Genomic DNA, 25,598 nt, shown 5'->3' with positions numbered 1-25,598 from the left:
CACCGCCTTCTCATGAATAATGCAGGATCCGGGCGGTGTCCCGGACCCGGAAGTGGAGTTGCAGAGTCACCGCAGTGGCTGAGCTGCTGACAGGAGGCGGCGGCGGAGGAGGAGGCGAGGCAAGACCTGCGGCTCCGCGGGGCTACTGCCGCGGTAGCTCTAGGCAACCCCACGGAGCTACGCCGGTCTCAGTCATTCCGCGAGCCTCTCGCCGCCTGTCCATCCTTCCATCCGCCTATCCGCCCGACTGGTCTAGGGCGGCCTAGTCTGCATCATCTGCCGGGCTTCTGGGGCCGCCGCCCCGCGCGGTCGCATCGGCGTCCCTGGCCGCGCCCGGCCCCTGGCCCGCTCGCCCGCCGGCACCATGATGGAGGAGATCGACCGGTTCCAGGTGCCCACCGCGCACTCGGAGATGCAGCCGCTGGTGAGGGGGCGGGCGGCGGGCAGGCCAGGGCCGGGAGGGGCGCCGCCGGAGGGGAGGGAAGGAACTAGGCCGTGGGGATTGTGCGAGGGGGCGCCATCTGATAAGGTGGAGGGAGTCCTGAAAACGCTTTGCCGGGGGAGGGAGACTTGCAGAGCGAGAAAACCGTGGGAGATTACCAGCGGTGGGAGCGAAGGACCTGGAAGGTCGGAGGGCACGGTCAGCAGATGCAGAACGCCATCCGATAGGACCAAGGGAAGCACTATACTGCACACCGCTAGTGGAGGCTAATTTAGGAGGATGTCTGTCACAGAGCATCTTTGGCAGCAGGCCCCAGGGGTCGGGTTGAGAAAGGCGTTAACCCTCAAGGCCTGTGATGCTCAGGGCGAGGGAGGAGACCAGCAGGTCAGACTAGGGAGGAAGGAAATAGGCCTTTAGAAAAGGAGAGACCTGCCCGGCGGTCCTTTAGATAAAGATAGCAAAGCTGAGCAGGAACCAGGCACCAGTGGGGACAGAGGTTCATTGCAGGACCTGGGAATTCCCTTCCTCTCGAGAGAGGAGCCCATTTCGATCTGGGGGCATCGGAATCGGGAAAGGGAAGAAGAGTGTGCGGTGGCGAGATGGAGAATCAAGGGTATCCATGAGAATGCTAAGGTGTCTCCAGGATAGGAGGTGGAGCTGTGCTGGAGTGGGCTGTGCCGACCGGTTCGGAATTCGGAAGAGCCCTTGTCATCTTAGGCCTACGTGCATGGAGTCTTTGCTGGGCGGGGATCCTGCCTCCGGTCCGTGGTCCTGGAGTCAGGCAGGAATGATGTCATCGATGCCGGCGCCGAGGGGATGGAAGGGGGAGGGTGATGCCAGTTTGTGGAGGCATGGCCTAAAGAAGACGTTGCCTGCTGGCCATTGCCCTGAGGCTACCTGACTGTCACTGCTGTCGGCATATGGGTAGGAAAGTCAGAGGCCTAGCCAGCTGACCTAGAGAAGGGAGAGGGAAAGAATGTAGAGGCATGTTCATTCGCCTAACCCACCTTGGGGCCTGTGCTAGTAAGAGCTAAAACGAGGTGCGATAGGCCAGGAACCAATAGGTAGTGAATGCCTTGTTTTCTGGTAGGGCTGACCCGTGCTCTCCAACTCCTGAAGCTTGAGGGCTCCCTAAGTCTCTTCCCTCTGTGTTAGTTAGTTAGGGTGGCCCAGAATAGGTTCTTCCCTTGGGCCTTCAGCTCCCAAATGGACTGGTATGCTTTGTGGTTTCATAGAGAAGGAACTTGCCTATTACAGTAGCCAAGTGGGAAGGTGGGAAGTATGGCAATCTCCATGCCAGGTAGTTTGCTGGGTAATCAACTGCCTTGGAGCTGGCAATGAGTGTCTTCTACGTTTCGTGAAGCTGAAACAGATGGGCTTTGTAGACGTGCACGGTATTAAACTGAGAGATGCTGCAGGACTTTTTCCTACCTTGATGCCACTACAGAATTAGCTGGGAAACAGAAAATCTCCAGGGAAAAGTTTGTTCTGTGGAAGTAAAGAAGGACCTTGGGCTGAGTTAGAACTTTATAGGTTCCCTGTTCAGCTAACCTTGTTTTCAAACTAGGATGCCCTTCCAGCTCTAAGCTGATCATGTGTGGATGAGAGGGGCGGAGGTTCTGGTAAGTCCAGGAGAGGAGGTAGTTCTTGTTTATTATCTGAGGTTCCCAAGATCATACCTGACCAGGGAAGGAGAGGAAGGAATAAAGTCATCAGGATTGCGCAATTGTTTTGGGGGATTCTGTTATTTCCTGGTATTCTTTCTTAATCCTGGGCAGAAGACTCCAGGGCTGTTTTGGTTTGTGTGGTCCTGAAGTAGAGAGGTTTGTGGGGAGGAGGTGCCTATTAGGATAGCTATAGCTGCCCACGCCCTTTTCTGAAGGCTAAAGCAGTCTTCAGAGAATGCTGTGCCGAGGCTGAGGGAATCTTTTTTTTTTTTTTTTTTTTTTGGTTCTTTTTTTCGGAGCTGGGGACCGAACCCAGGGCCTTGCGCTTCCTAGGCAAGCGCTCTGCCACTAAGCCAAATCCCCAACCCCTGAGGCTGAGGGAATCTTAAAGAAATGGCAATATAGTCTCACACCTGAGGGTCAAAGACAGTGTCCTGTTTCTTGACTCTGTTCCCATATTGGAGTCTAGAGATACTCCCACCCCACCCCCAACCCCAAACTCCTTAAGTGTCCTTTAATCCGTTGAGAACAGCAGAATCTTGTGTAGCATTTCCCCAAGGACATTCATTCGGGTCATAAGGAATCCAGATGCACACCACAGAGTAGAATGTAGGGGTGTTTGGGGAAAGACATCAAATTAGGGTCCCAGGCTCTGATTCACCTGTGATCTCTTCCAGTTTTTGCTATTATTTATGGAGACCTCTAGGAAGTCTTCCTTGAACTGAGATAACCTATTCATTCAGTGTTTAAACAATAGTTCCTCATTCTGCCTTCCAAAGAATATCATGAAGCCTGATATATTGACTCCGAACAATGATTTACCAAATACTTACTGAACATCTACTCTGTTCTAGATAACTACACAAGCTATCAGGGGCACAGTGGCTAGCAACATAAGTTCAGCTGGGGCCCTGCCCTGCTGAAGCACACGGTTCAGTAAAAGTTTATTTCTTTGTTCACTCTGTGAGTAAGCAGCCGGAGAGCAGAGTGGAGTCAGCCTTCTTAGACCCCAAGAAAAGATAAGGCAGCTCCAGTATTGGCCCCGTTGGTCCTTTCAGGACCCGGGTGTATGGACAGAGGCCTGTGTCTTGGGCCCCATCATCAAAATAACCCTCCCCACCCCACAGTAGTAAGAGAATGCTGAAGGCCTCTCTTGGGAAGGTGAGCTGTAGGAGAAGCATCTTTTTCTTTATTTTTACTTGAAAGAGAAACTTGTCTTGAAAAGGAGGCTCGGGGGAGTGGCAGCAGCTAGAGAGAAGGTGCAGCCAGTAGATCTGGGTGTTTCCAAGGTGCTAATTTAAGCATTAGCTCTCAGCTAGTGGGAGGCAGACGAAGAAATCCCTGCCCTGTTGTTGCTGCTGCTGTTACCACAGCTGCCTAGAGCCTCCTGTCTGGGGCGGGAGTTTGCCTGAAAGGAGTGGCTTCCCTTCTTTCCCCATCATTGCAATTATTTAATTGGCCTGGCTGCATCTCAGCAGCTGAACCAGGCCCTAGGCTGTCTCTGAGCTCCCCAGGGTCTCTTCTTGTTTCCTTAGAAAAGAAAGGAGCGCTCCTCTTGGTGACCTATTCCCTAGGCTCTTCTCCTGCTCCGTCTGTCTTCCAGAAACACTGGAATGCCCTTGTGTGTGCTAGCTGTGCCACACACCTCACGGAGCCAGGGAAACTCCTTGATGCCCAGGGCTCAACTGCTCAATTGCTGAGCAATTGGGTAATGTGTGGGCTGCTATTGGTATGAAGGGCAGGCCCAGGCCCTCTGACCTGTTGTCTGTTCAGCTGGTTGGTGTAGCCATACCGTCTATGTCTTGGAAGAGATTTGTTGCAAGAAAAACTCAGAGCTTTTGAGTACTTAACTTCATCAAGCAATACTCTGCCTCCTGTTCAGTCAGAGGCATAAGATGCTTACAGAATGGCACTGGCAACAGACATTGTCATTGCATGCTTCAGAGAATGCTAGTCTAGTCTCACTGAAACCAGATTACCCATTAACTCATTTGCTTAGTTCATGAATTAGTATTGTAAGGATATGGAGACAAGTAAGGGCTCTGGTTGTGGATCTCCAGAATGATGACAGATATATGTCATATCTTCCTAAAATATTGACATAGATACATGCCAGAATGAACAGGAATTCATGGTAATCTGGAGAGAGTAAGAGAAGACTGCCATCCTGGCCTCTGACTGGAGCTGAAAGAGGAAGTTAGGACTTCTGTTGTCTGCTGACTCTATGGGCTCAGGATTGCCAGGATGTTAACTCAATGGCTGGGCCACAGGAGCCCCTGAAAGAAGAGCATCACAAAGAAAGCAGCCAGCACTGTGGGAGGCAGTGTGTGTGCTCTGGTCTAAGTGCCTTTAAGATGTTCCTTGAGGTCAGATCTCTTGTCAGTTTAAGGATAGAACCTGGAGAGAAGCCATTTCTCTCTATCTTCCTCTTTGGAAAACTAGGGTTGGGCTTGCCAGGGCCTTAGTCTTTACCTACACAGCTCTTTCTCCAGAAGCACACTAAGAAAGAACCTAGATGCCGTGTTGGGATCAACAAAAGAGACTCTCAAGGCAGGAGTATACCCAGAGCAGGGCTGACTGAGGCACGTGGGATAGATAATAAGTACCATAGGAGAACCAAAAAGGGCTCAGTGCCTGCAGCGATGGGCTCTGGTCCAATGGTAAGGGGGGACTTACTTGTCACAGAGTCAACAGTGCTCACCAGCTCTTAGAAGAGGATGAGGAGCACCAGTCTGACATGGTGCAGGAAAGGCAAGAATCCCAGGCAGTGGGCATGGAGGAAGAAACCAGAGGGCATTTGGGACGAATTAAAGGTTATTATTGTAGGAAACACATTTGAGCGTAGGTAATTGCTTTCGTGGTGAATGAGGTTGAAGAAGGTGAGGTTGGAGGGTGAGAAGGCAGTAGAGAGGTGTCTGAGAGATAAGGTCTGAGCTTAAGCAGATGTAGAGAGGGGAAGGGGACAGACGTGAGTAAAGTGGGATGGCAGAATCTGGAGAGGTGTTGTGGAGAGCTAGGAAACCAGATGACCCCAAGGTCTCTGATATGGATGTGGATGGGGGAAGGGACTATCACCAAGCGTCTCAGGAAATGTGCAAGCTGCACTCTTGCTTTAGAGACTTCTTATAACAGAGAAGGTGTCTCTTTACCTTTGCACAACTTCTGGGATCATAGTGGACTCAGGAGTTCTGAACAAACACGCACAAGGATGACAGTGACCCCTCAGCCTCAAAGAGTCACTGAGATACATATGTGCTTCTCTGAATGTTTCTCCCTTGCAGCCTGGCTCACTGAGTAGAAGAGAAACCAGAGTTTTTTTTTTTTGTTGGTTTTTTTTTTTGGTTTTTTTTTTTTTTTTTTTGGTTCTTTTTTTCGGAGCTGGGGACCGAACCCAGGGCCTTGCGCTTCCTAGGTAAGCGCTCTACCACTGAGCTAAATCCCCAGCCCGAAACCAGAGTTTTATTTGTTTTTTTTTTTAATTTATTCTTTTCTAGACAGAGACTCATGTAAACCAGGCTGGCCTCAAACGCAATAAGTAGCTAAAGATGATCTTGAACTCCTGTCCTCTTCCCTTCCTCTGTGTATAGGCGAGGTATAGTCACAGTGTAAGCAAAGGTGACATAGAACTTTGGATCCTTCTCCCTCCATCTGCCAAGTGCAGGGATTCCAGTGTAATCTGCATAGATTTCGGGCCCGACTTCTCATCATCTCTGGTTGGATGTCTAGGCCCTTCCACTGGTTTATTCTACAATGAATATGTGCATGCTACAGCATCATCTGCAAGAGCCACAACCAGAAAAGGACAACACACCTTCCTCTTGTGAGAATATTTCATATACCTTGCAGGTTGCACTTGAGTTGAAGCCTGGTGCTACTTCACTGCAGGCAAGGGGTGCCAAAGACACACACTTCTCTTACGGGTGGCTTGGCTTCTCAATGGCCCCAGTGTGGCTCTGCAGGCCAGTGATCCCATGGTAGCTGATGTTCAGATGGAGTCGTTCACAAACCTCAAGCAACCCATTGCCTTTAACTGCTGGTAGCCCAGAGTGAACAGGAATTGAAAGCAGAGACCTCTCTGCTTGAACTTGATTAGCTTCTGGGCCCCACTTCCTTCCAGGAAAGAGCAAGTCTACCTGAGTAGACTCAGTGTGGAGGCTACCTCAGTCAACAGAGAGCTTGAGCAACAACCTTCCATTCCATCCTCACCACTGCACAGACTGGGTGTGGAAATGCTCATGTGTGATCCCACCACTTGGAAAAGGGAAGCGGAAGGATCCAAAATCCAAGGTCATCCTTAGCTACATAGTGAGTTTGAGGTCAACCTGGACTACGTGAGATTCTGTCTCAAAAAGCAAATAAAGGTGGGCTGGAGAGATAGCTCCTGTGCTTAAGTGTGTTTGCAGCTCTTCACAGAGCCCAAATCTGCTTCTCATCACCCATGTTATGTAGTCCACAACCACCTGTAATTCCAAACCGCCTATAATTCCAGTTACAGGGCATCTCTCATGTTCTGACTTCCACAAGCATCCACATCCATTCACACAGACACACAGACACACAGACACACAGACACACACACACAGACACACACACACACACACACACACACACACACACACCGGGTGGGGGAGTGCACAGCAGGTAGAGCCTTGTCCTGTTGTGTTTGCTTGCTTGTTTTATCAGATGGACACAGGCTAGAGATATCAGAGAGTAGGGAACCACATTTGAGAGAATGCCTCCGTAAGACTGCCCTGTAAGCAAACCCGTGGGGTATTTTTTTAATTAGTGATCAGTTGTGGGTGGTACCTCCCCTGAACAGATGGTTTAGAGGTGTATAAGAAAGTGGGCCAACAAAAAAAACCAAAAAACCAAAAACAAACAAACAAACAAAAGAAAGTGGGCCAAGCAAGCCAGGAATAGCAGGCCAGCAAGCAATAATGACCTCTGCTTTAGTGCCTTTCTTAGGGCTCCTGCCCTGACTTCCCTCAGGGTTAGAGAATGACCTGAGAACTGTAAGCTGAACTGAGCCTTTTTCCTTCTACATTGCTTTTTGGTCACAGCAACACAAACCTAAGACAAACCTTGTGCCTGGAAAGGGAGCATACAAACCACTTCTTGGGGTTAGCTGTACTGTGCCTTTCAGCTGACTGAGAAAACTGATACAAGGAGCCCCAAGAGAGGTGGGAACCAGGAGGATCAGGCTAAGGCAGTTACCCTGAGGTTCTGGTTGAAGAAAGCAGAAGTGTAGCTCAGTAAGTCTGGTGTCATTGTTTCCGTGAGCCTGTGGTCCCAGAACTGGGGAGACAGAGACTGGTGTGTCCCTAGAGCTCACTGGGGCCAGCCCAGGCAGTCTGTGAACTCCAGGTTCAGTGAAAGAGCCTGTCTCAAAAAACCAAGTGGAAGTGATAAGAGAAAAACGCAGCATTGCTCTCTGGCCCCCAGATGTGCTCACACAAATGTGTATACACACAGGCAGACACATGTGCACAGTCTACACAAACATATACCCATGGGGTTGGAGACATGGCTCACTGGCTAAGAGTACTGGTTGTTCATCAAGGGAGCCCAAGTTCAGTCCCCAGCATTCACATCAGGTAGCTCAAAACTGCCTAGAACTCCAGATCCAAGGGGACCAATACCCTCTTCTAGCCGCTGTAGGCATCCTCATATACATACATACACACACACACACACACACACACACACACACACACACACACGCACAAATACACACAAATAGATAAATAGATGATTAATAGATAGATAATATTTTTTAAAAAATAAATGAATCCTCAGTGTTTTCATTCAGAGGATGCACTGAACTGCTCTGGGATATGCACCTGGAATCCCAATGCTTGGGCGGCTGAGGCAGGGGGCTCCAGCTTGATACACATGGCCACATCCAGGCCAGCACCGGCTCCATACTGGCACTCTGAGAACCCCCAAAAACTGAGTAGCAGAAGCTGTGAGGTGAGAGTTATTTATGGTTCCCATATTAATTGTATTCCTATAAAAGAATTAGTGAGTCATCAGCCAAAAATGGCTTACAGCCACATCTCCTATGGTATGTTGTTAAGAATATTGATCCTTTGGGATGCTTATGATAAAAAGGGCTTCCTACCCAGTTCCTTGGGAAGATACTGCCTACTTATCCTGCTGCAGAGTTCACTAGCATTTAAAGGCTCCAAGAAGTCCTGCAGTAAAGCAGCAGCATCAACTGTTGTTAAACTCAGTGTTAAGCACAATTTTCCCCAAGCTTTCATACAGAATTGGGTTTTGTTTGAAACAAGATCACACTATGGAGCCTTGGCCTGAAGAAAAAAAAATATAGCAACTTGCCTACCTCTGCTCTCAGATGTTGGGACTAAAGGAGCACACCACCACACCCAGCCCAGAGCACTCTTTTTTAATGTTACACTACTGACATCTTATAGAGCCAGCATATTTTATGGAATAGTCTCTAGCCTATGGCCTGGAAGAGTCTGTGCTCTGATCCACTCTAGATGTATATGCTTCTGTTTTTTTAAAGATCTGTTTATCTTATTTTATGTATACAAGTGTCTAGCTTGTGTACCGAGTATGTGCCTGTAGTCTGCAGGGATCAGAAGAGGCCATCACATCCCCAGGAACCCAAGTTCTAGGTGGTTGTGGGCCACCATGTGTATCTACTCTGGGACCCAAACCCAGGTCCTCTACAAGAACCAGTGCTTTTAACCGCTGAGCCATCTCTCCAGCCTCCTTCAGAATCCATACTGTCTTACCCAGTGTTCAGCCGAATGGGAATTACTGACTTGAGTCAGGGGCTGCTGACAACCCCAAGTTCTTCACGATCTTAGATAGAGAAACACATACATACACATGCTTGTTCTTCTGGTGATCTGAAAAAAATAATTACTTTGATTATGTTCAGTTTTGTTCATTTGTATAAATTTATTGAGATATAATTTATATTCTGTGTGCTTTGGCCATTTTAACATTTTCTTTTCATTCTGTCTCAGCTGCCTGTGCTGTAGCTGTTTCTCTTTTGGCCATGGGCAATGCTTTTACTTTTATGTTTGGCCAGGCAGCATGGAAAATAAAGATTATAATCCAAATATCTTGTCAGGAAGAATGCCATTAGGATTCAAAACAAGAACTAGATTCCCAGTGTAGGACATGTGCCAGAACCTCATCTGAAGCCTCATTAAATGCCCCAGCTATTTGTGAGAGCTCAAAGGATGTCCCTTCATAACCACTTTACACCCTCTTGGGTGTAAGTGACACAAAGTATGGGTGATAAGTAAGAACTGACCCTTGGAACTGGAGAGATGGCTCAGTAGTTAAGAGCACTGGCTGCTCTTCCAGGGGTCCTGGGTTCAATTCCCAGCAACCACATGGCAGCTCACAACCGTCTGTAACTCCAAGATCTGACGCCCTCACACAGAGATACATGCAGGCAAAACACCAGTGCACATAAAAATAAGTGCCAATGCCCGTTGAACTGTAGTGGCTGACTGGGGCATTGTGTTTCAAAGGTTGATTCTGAGAAAGGATCCTCCTAGTACCATGAGAAAGGTGACGTGATCGGCTTTCCGTGTCTGCCTCGGTCTTCAGTGGGAGGAATGGCCCTTTTGGGACTCTGCCCTAGCATCCCTTAATCACCATCATTATCCTGAGCAGACAACACAGGAAAGGGAGGCTCCATCTCACTGAGGGCTGCAGTCTTCTGACCTAGCTACTTAAGAGCTGAAAACTGCCCATTCCTACCCCAGGCTTCCTAGGCAGAGCCTCAGCACTGGGTCTTGGGGAATGAACAAATACAAAGTTAACGGTCCTTTGGCAATCGGTGGGTTAGGTGAGAAGGTGGATCCTTCACTCTACTGAACAGGTAAAAGGGGGGATGAGGCAGAGCTCTTGTAAATATCACAGAGTGCCTGGCTGTGCTTACAATGAAAGCAAGACCCTTCTACCCTCAGCATCTTGCTTGCTCTACCCCAAGCTAAAGGGACCCTGTTTTTCCTGCTGTAATTTCTCTGAAGTATTCCCCCCCCAGCTGTCCTAGCTGGTGCAAATGGATACTTTCAAATTTTTCTCCACTCAGACATGTCCTTGGGATCTGAGCAGCCCACATTACTGTGACTGCCACTGTGTTTCATGATCATATTCAGTAGCTCTGTCATTCGTTATGTTGAACTTGGGGCATGTTTGAAATATGTAGCCCTTTTGTTAGCAGTGTAAAATCAAGAGGAAAAGCTGGAAGTGCATTGTAAGCCAGGCTGACTGACAGTCAGGTAAGGAGCCACAGGGGCTGTGAGATATCAGTGTCACACTAACCAAGGACATCATATATATATATGATGTAAATCTTTCTGTTGTCATTTTGGTTTTTTGAGACAGGCTCTCACTGTGTAGACAGGTTCTCACTGTGTAGCCCACAATGGCCTGGAACTCATTCTATAGCCCAGGCTGACCTCAAACTCATAATTCACCTGCCTCAGCCTCCTCCTAAGTGTTAGATTATGGGCATGTGCCAACATGGATGGCTGTATGTAATATAGCCATTATTCTCAGAAAGCTAGTTGTCTGAATTCACCAGGGTACAATTTAAATAGGAATCTATGTGAGGCTGTGAGATTAGGTAGGTGAGGTGGACCTCCGAAGAGAGCTAGTGCCTCAGTGGGCAGGGAGTTTAATATGCCTGCTATATGAGGTAATCACTAGGAAAGCTAACACAGTATTGGGTTTCATTGATGTGGAGTGTCAGTATGCAGTTCAGATCTGAGGAGGTGGTGATCCTATTCTATCCCGTTCTGCACTGGTCAGCATGGTCCGAAACCCTGCCTTTGCTGTCATCATTCAAGAGAGCGACGAAAAGAATCGAAGTCATCTCCTGTGAGAATGGTTGGAAAACTGCAGCTGTTCAGCCTTCGGACATTCTCAGAGAGCAGAGCACATGGCCAAGGCTTCTGAGTCCTCAAGGACTAACTAGATCAGGGAAGGAGGGAAGGATAGACTTCAAACTACCTGTAACTTCACAGGGAAGACGAAGAATCATTGGGTGGGAGCATGAAGGGGTGCCTACTCCTCCTCTTCCCATTGGGTGGGAGCATGAAGGGGTACCTATTCCTCCTCTCCCCATTGGGTGGGAGCATGAGGGGTACCTATTCCTCCTCTTCCCATTGGATGGGAGCATGAGGGGTACCTACTACTCTCCTCCCTGAGGTAGCAGCTCTAAAGCTGCCCAGAAGCCCAGACACCTGGAAATACACTGCTCTTCAGAAAATGCCATGCTCTTCCTAAAATAGGCACCAGGAATTGTGCTGGAGCAGAATCGTGGCTGACTGAAGCAGTCATGGTCCACACTATGAGCAGCACTTGCTTTCTGTGATGAGCTTTTGCCCATCTCTCTATTTCTAGGCTGGTCCTCCAGACACCATCTGTTCTTGGCCTTTCTTCCTTTCTTCTGACAAGATGTAAGCATGCCATCTTTCACTCTTGTATATGACTTTTGTGTAAAGTGTGAAGGTGTATAAAGTCTTAAGCCTATCTAGATTCCTTTTTAAGAGAGAAGAAATAGATTTCCCAAGCACTTGACCCACCTTGCGAAGTACTTTGGGAGAGTTCTTGTTGCTCATTTGTATACCTGTATGCAGAGTCTGAAGACAGAATTAGCTTGACTGTTACCCAGGGACATTAGCCAGGGCAGAACTAATGTCCTGCTCTCCGGCCCAGGGTATTCCCTTTACAACCTTAGACCTAGTTCAGTTTTCTACATCAGGCTTCATGGGTCTCTTGAGACCAACTTCATCCCTCAAAGCTGTTCATTGTACCATCCATGCCAGCTTTCCTGCAGACCAGCCACCCCTTCTACCCCCTGTCCCCTATTGGTGCCTGGAGATTATTCTCCTGTGAAGAATTCTCTCCCGTCTCTGACCACTCAGTCAGCACACTCTTATCCATTCTTTAAAACCAGGACAACTCTGCTTCTCCAAAGAGCCTTCCCTGGCTATTGTTATGAACTGTTGACCAGTCTCAAGGCTCTAACCTCTCTCCAGTCTGGTATCTAACTTGGTATATAACATTCTTGGGTCAGGGTGTCCACTTCAGTAAGCTGTCCCGTGAGCCTTGTCCTTCAGCTTCTCCTCTATCTCCCTGGTAGGAAGCACCTACTAACCCAGGCCCTGACTGTTCGGAAAAGAAGAGATTCGGTCTTATGAAATGGAGTCACAGAAGACAGCTGGCTCATTTGAGGATGAGTAAGAGTAGACAGGAGTTGGGGGATTCTGAGGAATGAGTAGGTGGGAGCCAGGGAGCAGAAACATACATATTGAAGAATTGTGGGAGTTTCAGGGGGATACATGGATTGAAGAATTCATTCATTATTCAAAGAAACATTTTGAACATCTGCTGTATGTAAGACACTACACCAGAAGTAGGGAATAGAATAATCAAGAATGCAAACATGGCAAGCCAGTGGGAGAAACAGATCCTAAACAAATCAAGCACACAACCAAAATCACAGCGATAAGCTGGGACGTGTGGTAGAAACCCAAGAAAGGGTGGTATGAATGAGAGCAGTGGGGCGGGGTGCTTTCGAGAAACCACAGGATGAGAGGCCCTGGGGCTCTGACAGCCACTGTTTCTTGCTCTTTGGCTAGTCAGGGACTCCCCACTGAGGCCCTTCCAAACTGGCCTTTCTCCATCCTCTCCCTTTGCAACACCCGGTAAGTTTTCAGAAATGGGCACATGGGAGGACCAGTGGAGCCCTGCTCCCATTGGTGGCAAAACCTTTAACCACATTGGCAGCTCTGTTGTGGGACTGACTGGGAGAGCTATTAATAGTATAGTGATATTTAATATTTAATAAGCAAAGACAGACTCTGTTGATGAGTCCCCCAGCATTGTGTGGCTTGCATACATCCTCCTAGAGATGGGAAAAGTACCCAAGGTCTCAGAGGGAGGAGGTAGGGGGGATATCATTCTGGACAGCCTTTCAGCTTTAGCATGTCAGGTTCATGTTCTTAGCACAGAAGCTAACTATGACAGGGATTCTGTCTGGGCAGCCTACCTCTAGGTGGGAAAGTCAGCAGCTGTTAGCATGCAGATTGCACAGTTGATGAGGGGAGTCTTCACTGAAGGAGGAGGACCCCCAGAACAGTTCCCTGAAGATCCTAGCTTCCAGAGAACCTTCTCTGTTCTTGGCTGGCCTTTCAGCTCCCAGGCCTGGCTTTGTTTCAGAAAGTCTAAGCAGGAGTCATGGTGTGTGGCTAGTGGTTAGGGAGAGTAGGCAGAGGAGGAGGAGGAAGAGGAATTGTGTGATGGCAGATGGCAGGGACATGTTTCTTCTCTTCATCAAATGAGAAGGGCCCCCACCTCAGTGATGGGGCTGTGGTAAGGCTGCTTAGAGACAAACGAGCTCTCCTCTCAGAGGATGATCCCATGAGAGGGCAGTTACACAGAGAGCTATGAAGGGTCTCAGAGACCCTGTCCTTTCCCCTATCCCATGTTAGTGATTCCTGTTGTCACAATGGGACCTTCTTGGAGAGCTCACTGTTTATAGAGGGCAGGGCTTGTTGTGCTGCTAGTTCACTTTACAAAGGTCAGTGGTCAGACAGCATTTAAAAAGACCCTCCCCATGTCTGTGTGCTAGAAAAGGAGGCAGCCTATCCTGGCTTTGAGTTCTGTCCAACATTTTGTCACAGTACCTTTCAAGCATATGTTTACTAGGAAGTAAAATGAACCCTTACATATTCACAAACAACTTTGACATCATTCATCCATTCCCCTTGCTGACAGATAATTCTAATTCATGTTTACCATCGTCTTGGGTCTGTCTTTTTAATGTTATCTTTAACAGATTGTGATGTTTTCACATCTCTTAACATCATAAAACTCTCACTTAGCTTGCTTGCTGTTAGTCCATACATTGTACTTGGTTGGCCTTCCTTTTTCAGATTTTATCTGGGATGTGTGTGTGTGTGTGTGTGTGTGTGTGTGTGTGTGTGTGTGTGTGTGTGTGTGTATGCGTGCCCTTGACATTGAGATCAGAGAATAACTTTGTAGGGTCAGTTCTGTCCTTCCGTCTTTACTTAGGTTCCAGGGCTCCAAACCAGGCGTCAAGCTTGTGCCACGTGGGTTTTATGTGGTCCTTGTTGGCACTTACTTAATCTGTAGTCCCTCCTACCTTTTCTTTTCTTGCAGTTACCTCTTTGAGGGTCTTTTGTTATGTTTCCCACATTCTGGTTTGTGAGTGGCATCCCTGTGCTGTTTTTAGTCCTATTCTTCTCTCCCACATTTCTGTAAACCAGTAGTCAGAGTCCATGCCTGAAGACTGCTTAGTAGATGTGCTGTGCATGAGCCCAGGTCCCTCTGAGGTATAGTTGAGTACATCATCCTCAGCACACAGCTGGCCTGTGGTGTGCAGACTGATTGATGGGGTAGTTATCCTGATTACAGCCCATTACAGAGGTTCCTCAACATTTACCTAATGTCCTCAGCATCCCTGCTGGTCATTACCTCGGGCCATTATTTCATTAGGAGCTTCCTGGTGCCCATCAATAGCCCTGGTTGCAGGCCGTCTCTCCTTGGCATCTACTTTCCCCACACCATCCTTATGCCACACCATCATTTCCTTCTGCATCAACCCAAGATGGCTCTAACAGGTCTTCAGACCTCATGGACTCCATTCTGCTTCCTGGGTGATCTAGGCTTCCCTGAGGGGAGGCTCCCGACTTGGTTCTCTTCTCACCGAGACATCTCTGTGAATCCTGCTAGGGCCATGCCTGACCCACAGGCCATGCCTGAGGTGTGCAAGCAGCTCAGGCTGCTGCTTTCCTGAGAAAGTTCTGCACAGGAGCTGGGTTTTCTTCTCCTGCCTAGGACTTTCTCAGGAGCCTTCTTCTGTACTGAGGATAGTCTTCCACATTTGTTTCCTCAGCTTCCTGCCCAAGTCGGGGTTCTGGCAGGCACCCAAGCCTGGCTTCCTGTTTACTGGCTGGGAGAGGTTGAGGGAGGCATGGGAAGGGCAACCCCAGCTGTCATGTCCTCTTCTCTCTCCTACCAAGTTTAACTGCCTTTGGGAGCAGAACAGTTACCATCCTCTGGTACTTTGGCATTCCTACACCTCCCCTGATCACCGCTCCTCTTTGATTCTTCTGTTTCGAGGAGAGACTGTAGATCTTGTGCTCTGTGTACATGTGCTCTAGACAAGTAAAATGCAGGCATCATTTTCTCAGTGGCCAAATGACCAGAAAGCCCAGAGTCTGGAGCTGCTGCTTACAGACTAAAATCCACCCAGACCCCAACCCTGCCTATGTAAATCTTGTACCTGTAACACCCAGCGTAGTCTTCTGGTCACTATGTCCAATGACATCGAGCTTTTGATGTAGCAGGAAGCCTGAAAGGTGCAGGCTGGTCAGGGATTAGCTATCAGAGGCAGGAAATAGCAGGTACTGTATTTTGGTGTCCATTGCCCAGTGTGATGGTTTCTCAGCATCTGTGGGGAATTGGCTCTAGGACCAGTCCCTCTGCCAACACCTAAAACCATGGTCATTCAAGCCCCTTAGTTATTTGGTAGCCAAGCATGGTGGCATGTGCCTAGAGTCTCCACAATTCAGGGCTGAGGCAAGAGGATTGCTTGAGTACATGAGTTCAGTGCTGACCTGGACAACATAGGCAGACCCTGTTTCAAAGAAGAACAAAATTGAAAGAAACTTAGAGTGGCATACAGTGTACACACACTTCTTAATACTTGAAACCCTCCCAAGATTCCTTGCCATGACTAATACAATGTGTGTACCATGTAAACAGTTATTTTGTTTGGTTGGTTTGATTTGGTTTGGTTTTGAGACACTATCTTACTATGTAACCCTGCTGACCTGAAACTCAAAGAGATCTACCTGCTTCTCCCTAAGTGATGGGATTAAAGGCATGTGCCACCATGCTGGGTATAAATGGTTATTGTACTATATTGCTTAAGGTAATGATTTTTTTTTTGGTTCTTTTTTTTTTTTTTTCGGAGCTGGGGACCGAACCCAGGGCCTTGTGCTTCCTAGGCAAGCGCTCTACCACTGAGCTAAATCCTCAACCCCAGGAATAATGATTTTAAAAAGTCCATACATGTTTAGTCCAGACATTTTCTGCCTAATATTTCCAACTGAAGTTGAATAAGTATATACATAATTCACAAATTCACAGGGTCAACTGTAGGATTTCTGATAAGAGGAACCTTGGATGTCCACCCTGGTTCCTCCATCTGCCTGACTCTTCCTTGAACAGTGAGAAAGAACCTGAAGGGCCACATTCTGCTCCAAAAGCAGACCTGCCACATAGTACTTTTTTACTCCCCTCTCCTGGATGGCCCCAGCAAGAATTATGTGAAACCCAATCTCTTTCATCCCATGAAGAGAGATTATCAGTGATGTATAGTAATACACATCTGTGATCCCAACACTTGGGAGGCTGAAGTAGGATTGTGAATTTGAGAGCAGTCTAATCCATGCAGTGAGACCTTCTGTCACAAAATAATAAAACAGTCAACAGAAACCAGATGTGGTAGTGCACACTTGTAATCCCCAGTACTCAAGAGGCTGAAGCACGAGTCAGCCCAGGCTGCATAGTGAGTGGTTCAAGGTGAACCTGGGACCCATAGAAAAACCCTATCTGAACTTCTCAAACTCCCTAAAAAAGCAGAGGCACAAAGGAAATTGGGTTGCTAAGTAACGGAAGTCCCTTATCCCTTACACTTAAGCAACTTCTCCTGCCTGTAAACATGGGAGTCCTGAGCAGGGTATGGAAGAGAGCCCTGTAATCTCAGCACTTGGAGACAGAGGGGGAGGGGACCAGACGGCCAGGGCATCTGCAGACACGCAGTAAGTCTAGGCCAGCCTGGGATGCATGAGCTCCTGTCTGAAGAGAAAAGAAAAGGAAACTGCTCAAATCCTCGAACGACCTGCAAGGCCTCGGATAGTCGGATAGTCGCCTGCAGCCTTCCCTTCCAGCTCACCTCAAGCCCTGTCGCTTCCACCCTGGCTGCACCCCGCCTCCCTCTGCTTCCCCAAGTTCTGCTTCCTTTTGCTCAGGGATTGTACCCATAATTTTCTCCTGGAATGCTTTGTTCTGTACCTTCTACCTTGTTTGGGTTAACTCCAACTTGTCTTCTAAGCTTGCCTCAGGGATCTTCTCTCCTTGTGCTTCTCACAGATGTAATTAGGAAATATATGGATAAGTGTTCTGTTGCCATAAGGACTTATAAAGTCCAGGTTCCATGAAGGCAGAGACCACTTCTGGTATCACATTAAACCCCTGAAAGTACCTGTCATATAGTAGACTTTCACTGACTACCTGTTGAATGAATGAATGAATGAATGAATGAATGAATGCATGAATGAAAATTTCAGTTTCTGATCTCTTATTTAGTCACCTGTCATTCTGTCATATTTAACATGTGCCCTGCTATTAGTGAACATTTACCAGACACACAGCATTTCACTTAACCTTTGCAACTCTGTGAAGGGGGTATCTGCTTAATCTACAGAGGGGGAGCTGAGACCCAAGGTCACAGCTAAGTGGCAGAGCCATATCAAACCCAGGTGTGTGGCCTTGGAACTCATTCTCTTAACCGTAGTACCACACTGCCCCCTCTTGGCATGTCCCAGAGTTGCCACCGGCTTCTGGTTAATTTCAGCTGTGTAATGAGTACTTGGCAGAGCTGGCTGTGGAGCCCAGCTGTGGAAGGATGCGACACGGGGGATGGACCCCCACCTGGGCTGCTGCTGTTCTAGGGTCATGCATTTCGAGGGCCTGCTGCCCCATATGGTTTCCATGGACCCTTGGCCACCCCCGGGCTGTAACATAGCATCTTGTTTAGAGAAAAGAAGGACCAGCTGTTTAAATGACCTGTTCAGCAGTGTCCCGGGGAGCAAGCATGTGCTGAGTAAGATCCTAATAAAGATAACTGAGAGGGAGAATGGGTGTTTGTCTCAGTGATTTACTCACTAAAAGCTGCACTCTGGAAATTAGCTTGAAGGCATTCCTAGGACCTCGTGAGAGGAGGGCAATACCTCTTGGTCTTAATTACAGTAAAGCTCAAGTTAGCCAGCGTGCCGAGGCTTCTCTGGTGGCAGGGAAATCGGGACTGACTTTAGAGTAGATGGGAGCATGCAGATGAGAAATATGTGGTGTAAATATAACCCCAGCTCCCATGTGTGGACCGTGCCAGGCCTGGTGTAAAGTACTTTACATTCATTACTCCCTTCCATTCTCACACCAGCCTTGCAAACTAGGGAATATTTCATCCACAGAAGGAAAGAGGCATTAATAAAAATAGCTTACCAAAAGTTATAGGACAGCTGGTCTTCCTGACTTCCAAACCAGAGCACGCCATAAACCAAGTTGGTGAGGATAGACAACTGACAGTGGTCCTGTGTTTAGAAATTTGGTTAAACTAGAAAAAATAGGCAAATGTATTCTTTTACTAGCCATTATAATTGTTTCTGAGTAAACACATCTAGGTGTGGTGGTCCATGCCTGTAATACCAGAGCTTTGGAGACCAAGGGTGAAGGATCACAAGTTCAAGGCCAGAGTGAAATATGTGGTGAGATACTGCCTTAAAAATGTATATACTTTTATAATGTAGCATTAAATAGATGCAGTAAACATACCATAGCACAGTATTATCATAGTGAAAAGAAAATTTAAAAAGCAAAGAAACTAATCATGGTGGCATATGCCTTTAGTCCTAGCACTCAGGATACAAAGGCAGGAGGATTTCTATGACTTAGAGGCCAGTCTGGTCCACAAATTGAGTGCCAAGATACATGAGACACTGTTGGTTCTTTGTTGTTTGTTTTTAAACCAGACACCTAGATAAGCTGACTCAACAGGTAACACCACGTGCTGCAGAATCCTGGTGACTGTAGTTTGATCCCCCAACAAAGATGAAAGGAGAGAACCAATTCTACAAAGTCGTCCTCTGGCCCTCACATATGTACTGTGTCATGTGTGTCCACACACATCATACACACTAATAATAAATGGTTTTCAGATGAAAAGATGTTTATAATCTATTTTCCTTGGCACAAAAGGCATATAACATAAAAGTTGCCACCATAAGATGCTATGAAATGTGGGTAGCCTGCATTTGTCTGTGTTTGAAGCTGTATATGTAGCTGTACATTTTGAAGTCTGGCAGTGTAAAACAGCAGCAGTTCTAATCACGTAGGAACCTGCACTTTCTTCCTTGTTTGCCCTTGTCCAGAATCTTATGATAAATCAATTTACCTCATTTAATCTTTCCTTTAGCACAGCCCCACACAGGCAATAGAGGTTACGTTCCATCACCCGCATATGTTTGGAATCAGGTGCTGTAGGGACATGTTGGCTAAATGCACAGAAGAGGGTGGAAATGTCACCTCAGGTGCTGCCGCTCCCCAGGCTGGTCTTGTTCCTGCTGGGCGCCCTCAGCTTTAAACTCACATCTCCCACCTTCTCTAACTCTTCAGGCTGTGAGGAGACCAGGCATCTCTTTGGAAATGAAGCTCAACATTGAGCAGATAGATCCCTGCCTCTTAACTCCTGTTGGCAAGTTTCCTGCAGCTTCACCTTCACCAGCAAAGAGAAGTGAGGAGGAGATGGTGTAGTGGCATCCCCAGCTTCAGCCGTGGTCACACATGTTTGGGTGTTCGCCCTCCTGTTAAAACACCTAACAGAATAGCCTTTTAATGTGGCAAAGTAGGAAAGGAACAGAAGACGTGTTAACTAGCCTTGGCTCAGAGCCTACATGGGAGCTTCTCAGCCTTATTTTTTCTCTGCAAAATTGGAATAAATAGTATATGCCACTTCTCTGTCTTATGATTGTCAGAGATGAGATGAGAAAATAAGGCACAAGCTTTGAAAATGTAAGTTTCAGTACAAACATAAATGCCTATATTTTTCTGAGTGTAATCTTTTCAGATATGTATTATGCTCTTGTGTACACACGTGTACACACATGTCTACACACATGCTTCTCATCTGCTTATTATGGGGATTACTAATAGGAAGGGAAGAGAGATCAGAAAACCTTGAAAGGCCTCTTCTTAAAACCAACCTGAAGAGGGCTGGGAGGTGGCTGGCTCCACAGTTAAGAGCACAGCGGCTCCTCCAGAGGGCCCAGGTGCCGTCCTAGCACTCACATGGCGACTCACAACTGGCTGGAACTCCAGTTCCAAGGGATCCGGGAACCTCTTTTGATCTCTGAGGGCAAGCAGGCATGTATGAAGTGCTCAGAAACACTCAGTCAAAACATCTATACATATAAAATAAAGTGTAAACGCCTGGGGGCGGGGGGAGAGTAGACGTCTCCTTCATCTGCTCTCCTAGGGAGCATGCGTCACTTTTTAAGTTAAGGAAGCCAATACACATTTTCTAATGGCTTAAAATAATTTAGTCAAACTAGAAATAGTCATCGGAAGTCACCCACACAGAGAGTTGACAGCTGGGGCAGAGGGAATAAAGGATTTAGAAAGATAAGCAATTGGGGAAACAGCTTGGTGGGCAAATTGGGATGGCATTGTTCAACTTTTGAATGTCAGGTCAATGAATGTGTAAGTGGTGGAAGCCACTGAAGGGTCTTGGGCAGAGTGATTCGACTCTCAGAACAGTGTTTTAAGAGTAGTGACTGTGGATGAGATAGTCAGGCCCTGCAAGCCTGCAGACTTGATTTCAATCCCATGAATCCAACTAAAGGTGGAAACAAAGAACCAACTCCACAGGATTGTCCTCGACCTCCAGGGATATGCTGTGGCACGCACGCGCGCGCGCGCACACACACACACACACATGCCCACTTTATTTTGTTCTAATTTTAGCTTTATCCGTTTTGCACATACTTTTAAAAAAGAATAATACACAAGATGACCTGAAAGAAGAAAGTCATCAAAATGTATAGTCAGGCATGGTAGTGACCATATATAGTCAGTCAGTCAGGCATGGTAGTGACCATATATAGTCAGTCAGTCAGGCATGGTAGTGACCGTGGGAAGCTAAGGCAGGAAGAGTTTGAGTTCAGGGCCAGCCTGGGCTATAAGGAAGTGCTATGCTCCATTTCCAGTTGGTTTCCCAGAGGTCTAAAGGGAAAGAGGATGGGTCAGGAAGCCCATCCTCAGGCCAAAGGGAACAGGCACAACCTGTAAGAAAAGAGTGATAGTATTGGGTATGACCCCAAATAAAGTGCTGATCCAGATAAATGGTTAAATAAACAAAGGAGAAGGGACAAATATTCCTTTCAGAAGAATTCCAATTATACATTTACATTTCGTTAAAGTTTTATATTTGTAGAAAAATGAGGGAAATAAAAATTACCACTGGGACATCATAGTAACAATAGCTGCTGTCAAGATTCAGTGATCACTAAATCTAGACAGTGACTCTTCAAGGAGAATTGAGATATTTGAATGGTTATATGACACTCTTACATATTAATTACTATGGTAGGTTTAAACACGTATCTACACTTTCTTTGATACTCTTTTCTCTAGGAGATGAAATTTAATTATTCTCCCTTGAATATGGGCTGGACTAAGTGACTTGTTTCTGATGACTAGACAACACTGTGACAAAAATAGTAATTTTATGTCAGAGACCTGGCAAGCTCCACCCTAAGTGACTAATAGTTGATCATTGGGGAGAGACACGAGCCTCCTGCTGTGCTGTGAGGACATACTTCCTCTGTTGTATTCTCTTCCAACACTGAGCTGGTTACAAGAAAAATCAGGCAGGGGCTGGAGAGGGCTCAGCAGTTAAGAGCACTGGCTATTCTACCAAAAGACCCAGGTTCAATTCCCAGAATCCACATAGCAGCTCACACCCATCTGGAACGCCAGTTTAAGAGGATCTAGCACCCTTTTCTGGCCTCTTCAGGCACTGCATTCATGAAATGCACATACATGCACCCAGACACAAATAATTTTTAAAAAGCATATTTTTAGAAGGAACATTGGGCAAATTAAAAAGACATTCTGCAAAATACCTAACCAGGCATTTTCTTGACCTCTGACCTCCACAGGTAATTGTAATACACTCCCTATGCTCATAAATAAATAAATGAAATGAAAACTTTTAAGATTATTTCAAAACAAAAAAGGGATAAAAATATCCCCGCCATTATTGTTTTAGTGTATTTGGCTGGAAAAGAAGCTCCCCATTAGCAAGATAATGATAGCTGAAAGGAAAAATGACCATATATAGCAGGCTGTAGGCCAGACGGACACACACACACACACACACACACACACACACACACACACACACACACACACCTATAACTAAAAACTAAAATAAAAAAAAAATCCTTAAAGATTAGAGATGATGAGAAAGGTGGAGGTGGTGGGTACAGGAGTCAAGTTGCCAGGACTCACAGGGTGAAGAAGCTGGCTCACCTAGGCTAGGCAAATAGACTTATATCAGGAAGTCAGCCATGGTAGCACACCCCAGCACTCGGTAGGCAGAGGCAGGTGGACCCCTGTGAGTTTGAGGCTAGCTGATGAGGCTACATAATGAGTTGTTGGACATCTAGGGCTATGTGGCGAGACATTATCTCAGGAGAAAACCTCCTAGGGGAAGGAGGAATGTGTACTCCTAAACAGAGAGGCAAGAAGTGCCCGTAGCAAATAAGCCAAGGGCTGGGCCCCGAAGCTCAAGAGGAGGAGATGACCTTGGCCAAACCCAGGCCAAACGCTAGAGGCCTTGGATTAAGGACTGCTTTTTTCATTCCTTAGCTAGGAAACCTGTCCATTACCCAAGTCCCAGGTCATCCCCTGTGGACTGAACAGAAAATGAAATAGCTGGATTTACCCATTCTCTGTGTGACTTGTATTTGAGAGGCAGAGTAATCTGTTTTTGAAATGAACCTTAAACAGCATTAGAGTGCCACCCCACCCCCGTGTGTGTGTGTGTGTGTGTGTGTGTGTGTGTGTGTGTGTGTGTGTGTGTGTGAAGGCTTCGACTTCATTTGTGGAGGAAACCACACAGATAAATAAATGGAAGAAATAAGACTTAATTCAAAACCATACCATTTGGTTTAAGCATTACTGTACTCCTGCTCCTGGCATTCATACATGAATGTGGAGACACACACACACACACACAGAGAGAGAGAGAGAGAGAGAGAGAGAGAGAGAGAGAGAGAGAGAGAGAGAAGAATAAATTGAGAGAGGAGAATAAATTATCTCCCTTTGTTATGGCTTCCTTGTCCTCAGACCAGGTTTGTTTGGTCCTGAACTTCCAGAACTACTGAGGGACATTTCTTTTTCACATACATATCAAGATTTTGAAGCCTACTCCTTATTGAAAATCTGGCCAGAGAGCAGAGCTTCTGGCATGAAGCCCAGGCTGCAGCCATGAGTGATGGGAGTCATGCTGGAGCTGCTTCGGGTGTACAGGCCATGGACCCAAGCAGGCAGCTGCTGTCAGCCTCCAGCAAAGAAGAACTGGCAGCATTTAAGGTCACCACTAACCGGTAGGCTGGCCCTGTTCGAATCCTCCCACGTGTTCAGGAGAGGCGATTCAGAACGCTGGACAGCTCCCAAAGGAGCCCTGCTGTCCTGGCTGCATCTGGAGACCCTGGATTCCTACACTAGTCAGGCTTGAATAGCATCCTCCATAGTCACTCACTTCTAACAGCCTCTTCACTTTCCAAGACTATCCCTGTGGGTGCAAAGGTTCTTTCTGCCTCAGCACCTTTCCTACCTCCTCCAAACACATCTAGCTTGACTGAACTCTCTAGAGTCACCATCACTCTCAAACTGAAGTTTTAGAGATATTCATGCCATCTCCTGAGCTGTCCGTGGCCAGAACCTGATACCCAAATGCCTCAAGGCTATAGGATTCTGAAGAGATGGGGAAGCAACTGTCCTTTGTCTCCTCACCTACTGGTACTCTCCTCTTTAATCAGAGCATGGGGAAGGAACACTGAGAGAGGAAGCACTGAGCACATTTCAAAGCCTGAAAAAAGAGCCTTCCCTGGCTACTCCCATAACCTTGGGTTGGTAACGAGACTGCAAGTTTCTATAAATCCATGATTAGGGAGACAGGCACTGACACAAATGGGAGGAGAATATGGAGTAGAAGCAGAAAGGACTGGTGAGTCTGGGAGCTCCCCTACTGCCACCCCACCCTAGCCATGCATGTGGCCCCTGTGCCCATGGGTGGAGCTTTGATCGAGCACTATCAGGGGAAAGGGTCCCTGCTCATCCTTCATGTGATACTGAGGGCCTAGAGGGTGTGAAAGGGTAGAGGAGCCCACGCATTTACGGGGGTTGAATTTTCTGGTAGAAAGCTCCTCTCCTGCCCCCAGTTCTCTCACATGGCTAGCTGAATGAGCCAGCAAATGAGGTAAGAACATAAATCGACCTGATTGAAGCCAAGCAAAACTGCTCAGGGGCCATTCCTCCCAACCAGCTATGCTCTCCGTCCTTGTGCAACACCCTCTTCCTCCTGAGATCATGTTTTCTTCAACAGTCACAGGTTCCAGGATCCTTTAGTCAGGGATCTGTCACAGCCCATGGTCACTGCCTACCTTATACTTCAACAAATGTACCAGTCAAAGAACTTGCCCTAATTCTTTAAACAGTATACTACAGTCAACAGCCAAACATATATACAGGCTGGTCACTGTCTGAGCACCAACCAGTCACAGTGGGGCAGGAAGGGGAGGGAAAGAACATTTGCTGTCTCCTGAGAGGCCAGTGGACCTGATGATGGAGTCTAGGCTACAATGACTAAGGTTGCTCCCAAACTGACGTGTTTGTAGGCAGCACTCCTGCAGATGGAGCTACTGGCAATGTGGTAACTGATTAACTGAAAAAAAAAAAGTTCAATGACCTGGGACCTGGGCTGTCCATTAGCCTAGCCCCTCTTGCTTTCAGAAATAGCACATTCCAGTTCCCAAGAGGCTCTTACCTTGAGACTAAGCACAGGCTCTTTCAACAAGTATTTATAGAGAAGAAACAAGAGCAGCTGAGGACTTTGCCTGATCCCAGGAGATTTGTTTGTATTGGGTTTTGTTCAAGTAGAACAATCCTAGCCTCAGCTAGAGCTCGCTCTCAGTCTGTTCGGGGGCAAAGGCGCCCCTGTGTTTTCCTTCCTCCTGGTGGACGTTCTGTGCTCATTGTTTCATTTAGGTGCAGTGATTGTGTGACCACACACCTTACTAAATTGAATACAACCCTGGGCATTCAGAGGAAACAGGCGTAGGACTCAAGGGAGGGAACCGCTGGCTGGGAAGAAAAGCCCATCAATTTTAATCCCAAGGCTGCCATCTGCTCTGACCTGGGACAATGTATTTACTCTCTGCCTGTGGGCTCTGCAAAGCAGGCCTGGGCACTCTGAGGGTGAGGAGACCTGTCTGGACTCTCAGTTGGTGCTGCTCACAGGAAAACTGGAATCTATAGCCAGAGGGTGTTTCATATTCTTGGAAGTTCCTCCAATTTTTCTGTATAGTCCCTGTCTCCTAATGATGTACACCTGAGAG

At 47.1% G+C, this 25,598-nt stretch overlaps 1 protein-coding gene across 7 annotated transcripts in view; it reads left to right on the top strand.

Annotated features, from left to right (window-relative positions):
* The first annotated feature begins 62 nt into the window (after nucleotides 1-62).
* Nucleotides 63-25,598, top strand: part of Fam219a (family with sequence similarity 219, member A) — a 50,565-nt gene continuing 25,029 nt past the window's right edge. For 3 of the 7 annotated variants that reach the window (XM_063288449.1, XM_063288448.1, XM_063288447.1), the window contains exon 1: nucleotides 260-391. In XM_063288449.1, coding sequence (XP_063144519.1) covers nucleotides 365-391 — 27 coding nt within the window. In that variant the 5' untranslated portion in view covers nucleotides 260-364. Of the gene's footprint in view, nucleotides 425-25,598 lie in introns of all 7 variants that reach the window. The other 4 variants (XM_006238103.5, XM_006238102.5, XM_006238101.5 and 1 more) reach the window with 2 other exon arrangements.

Source organism: Rattus norvegicus, chromosome 5 (genome assembly GCF_036323735.1).
Source record: "Rattus norvegicus strain BN/NHsdMcwi chromosome 5, GRCr8, whole genome shotgun sequence".
Taxonomy (NCBI): Eukaryota; Metazoa; Chordata; class Mammalia; order Rodentia; family Muridae; genus Rattus; species Rattus norvegicus.
This window is presented reverse-complemented; position numbering and strand designations above follow the sequence as displayed.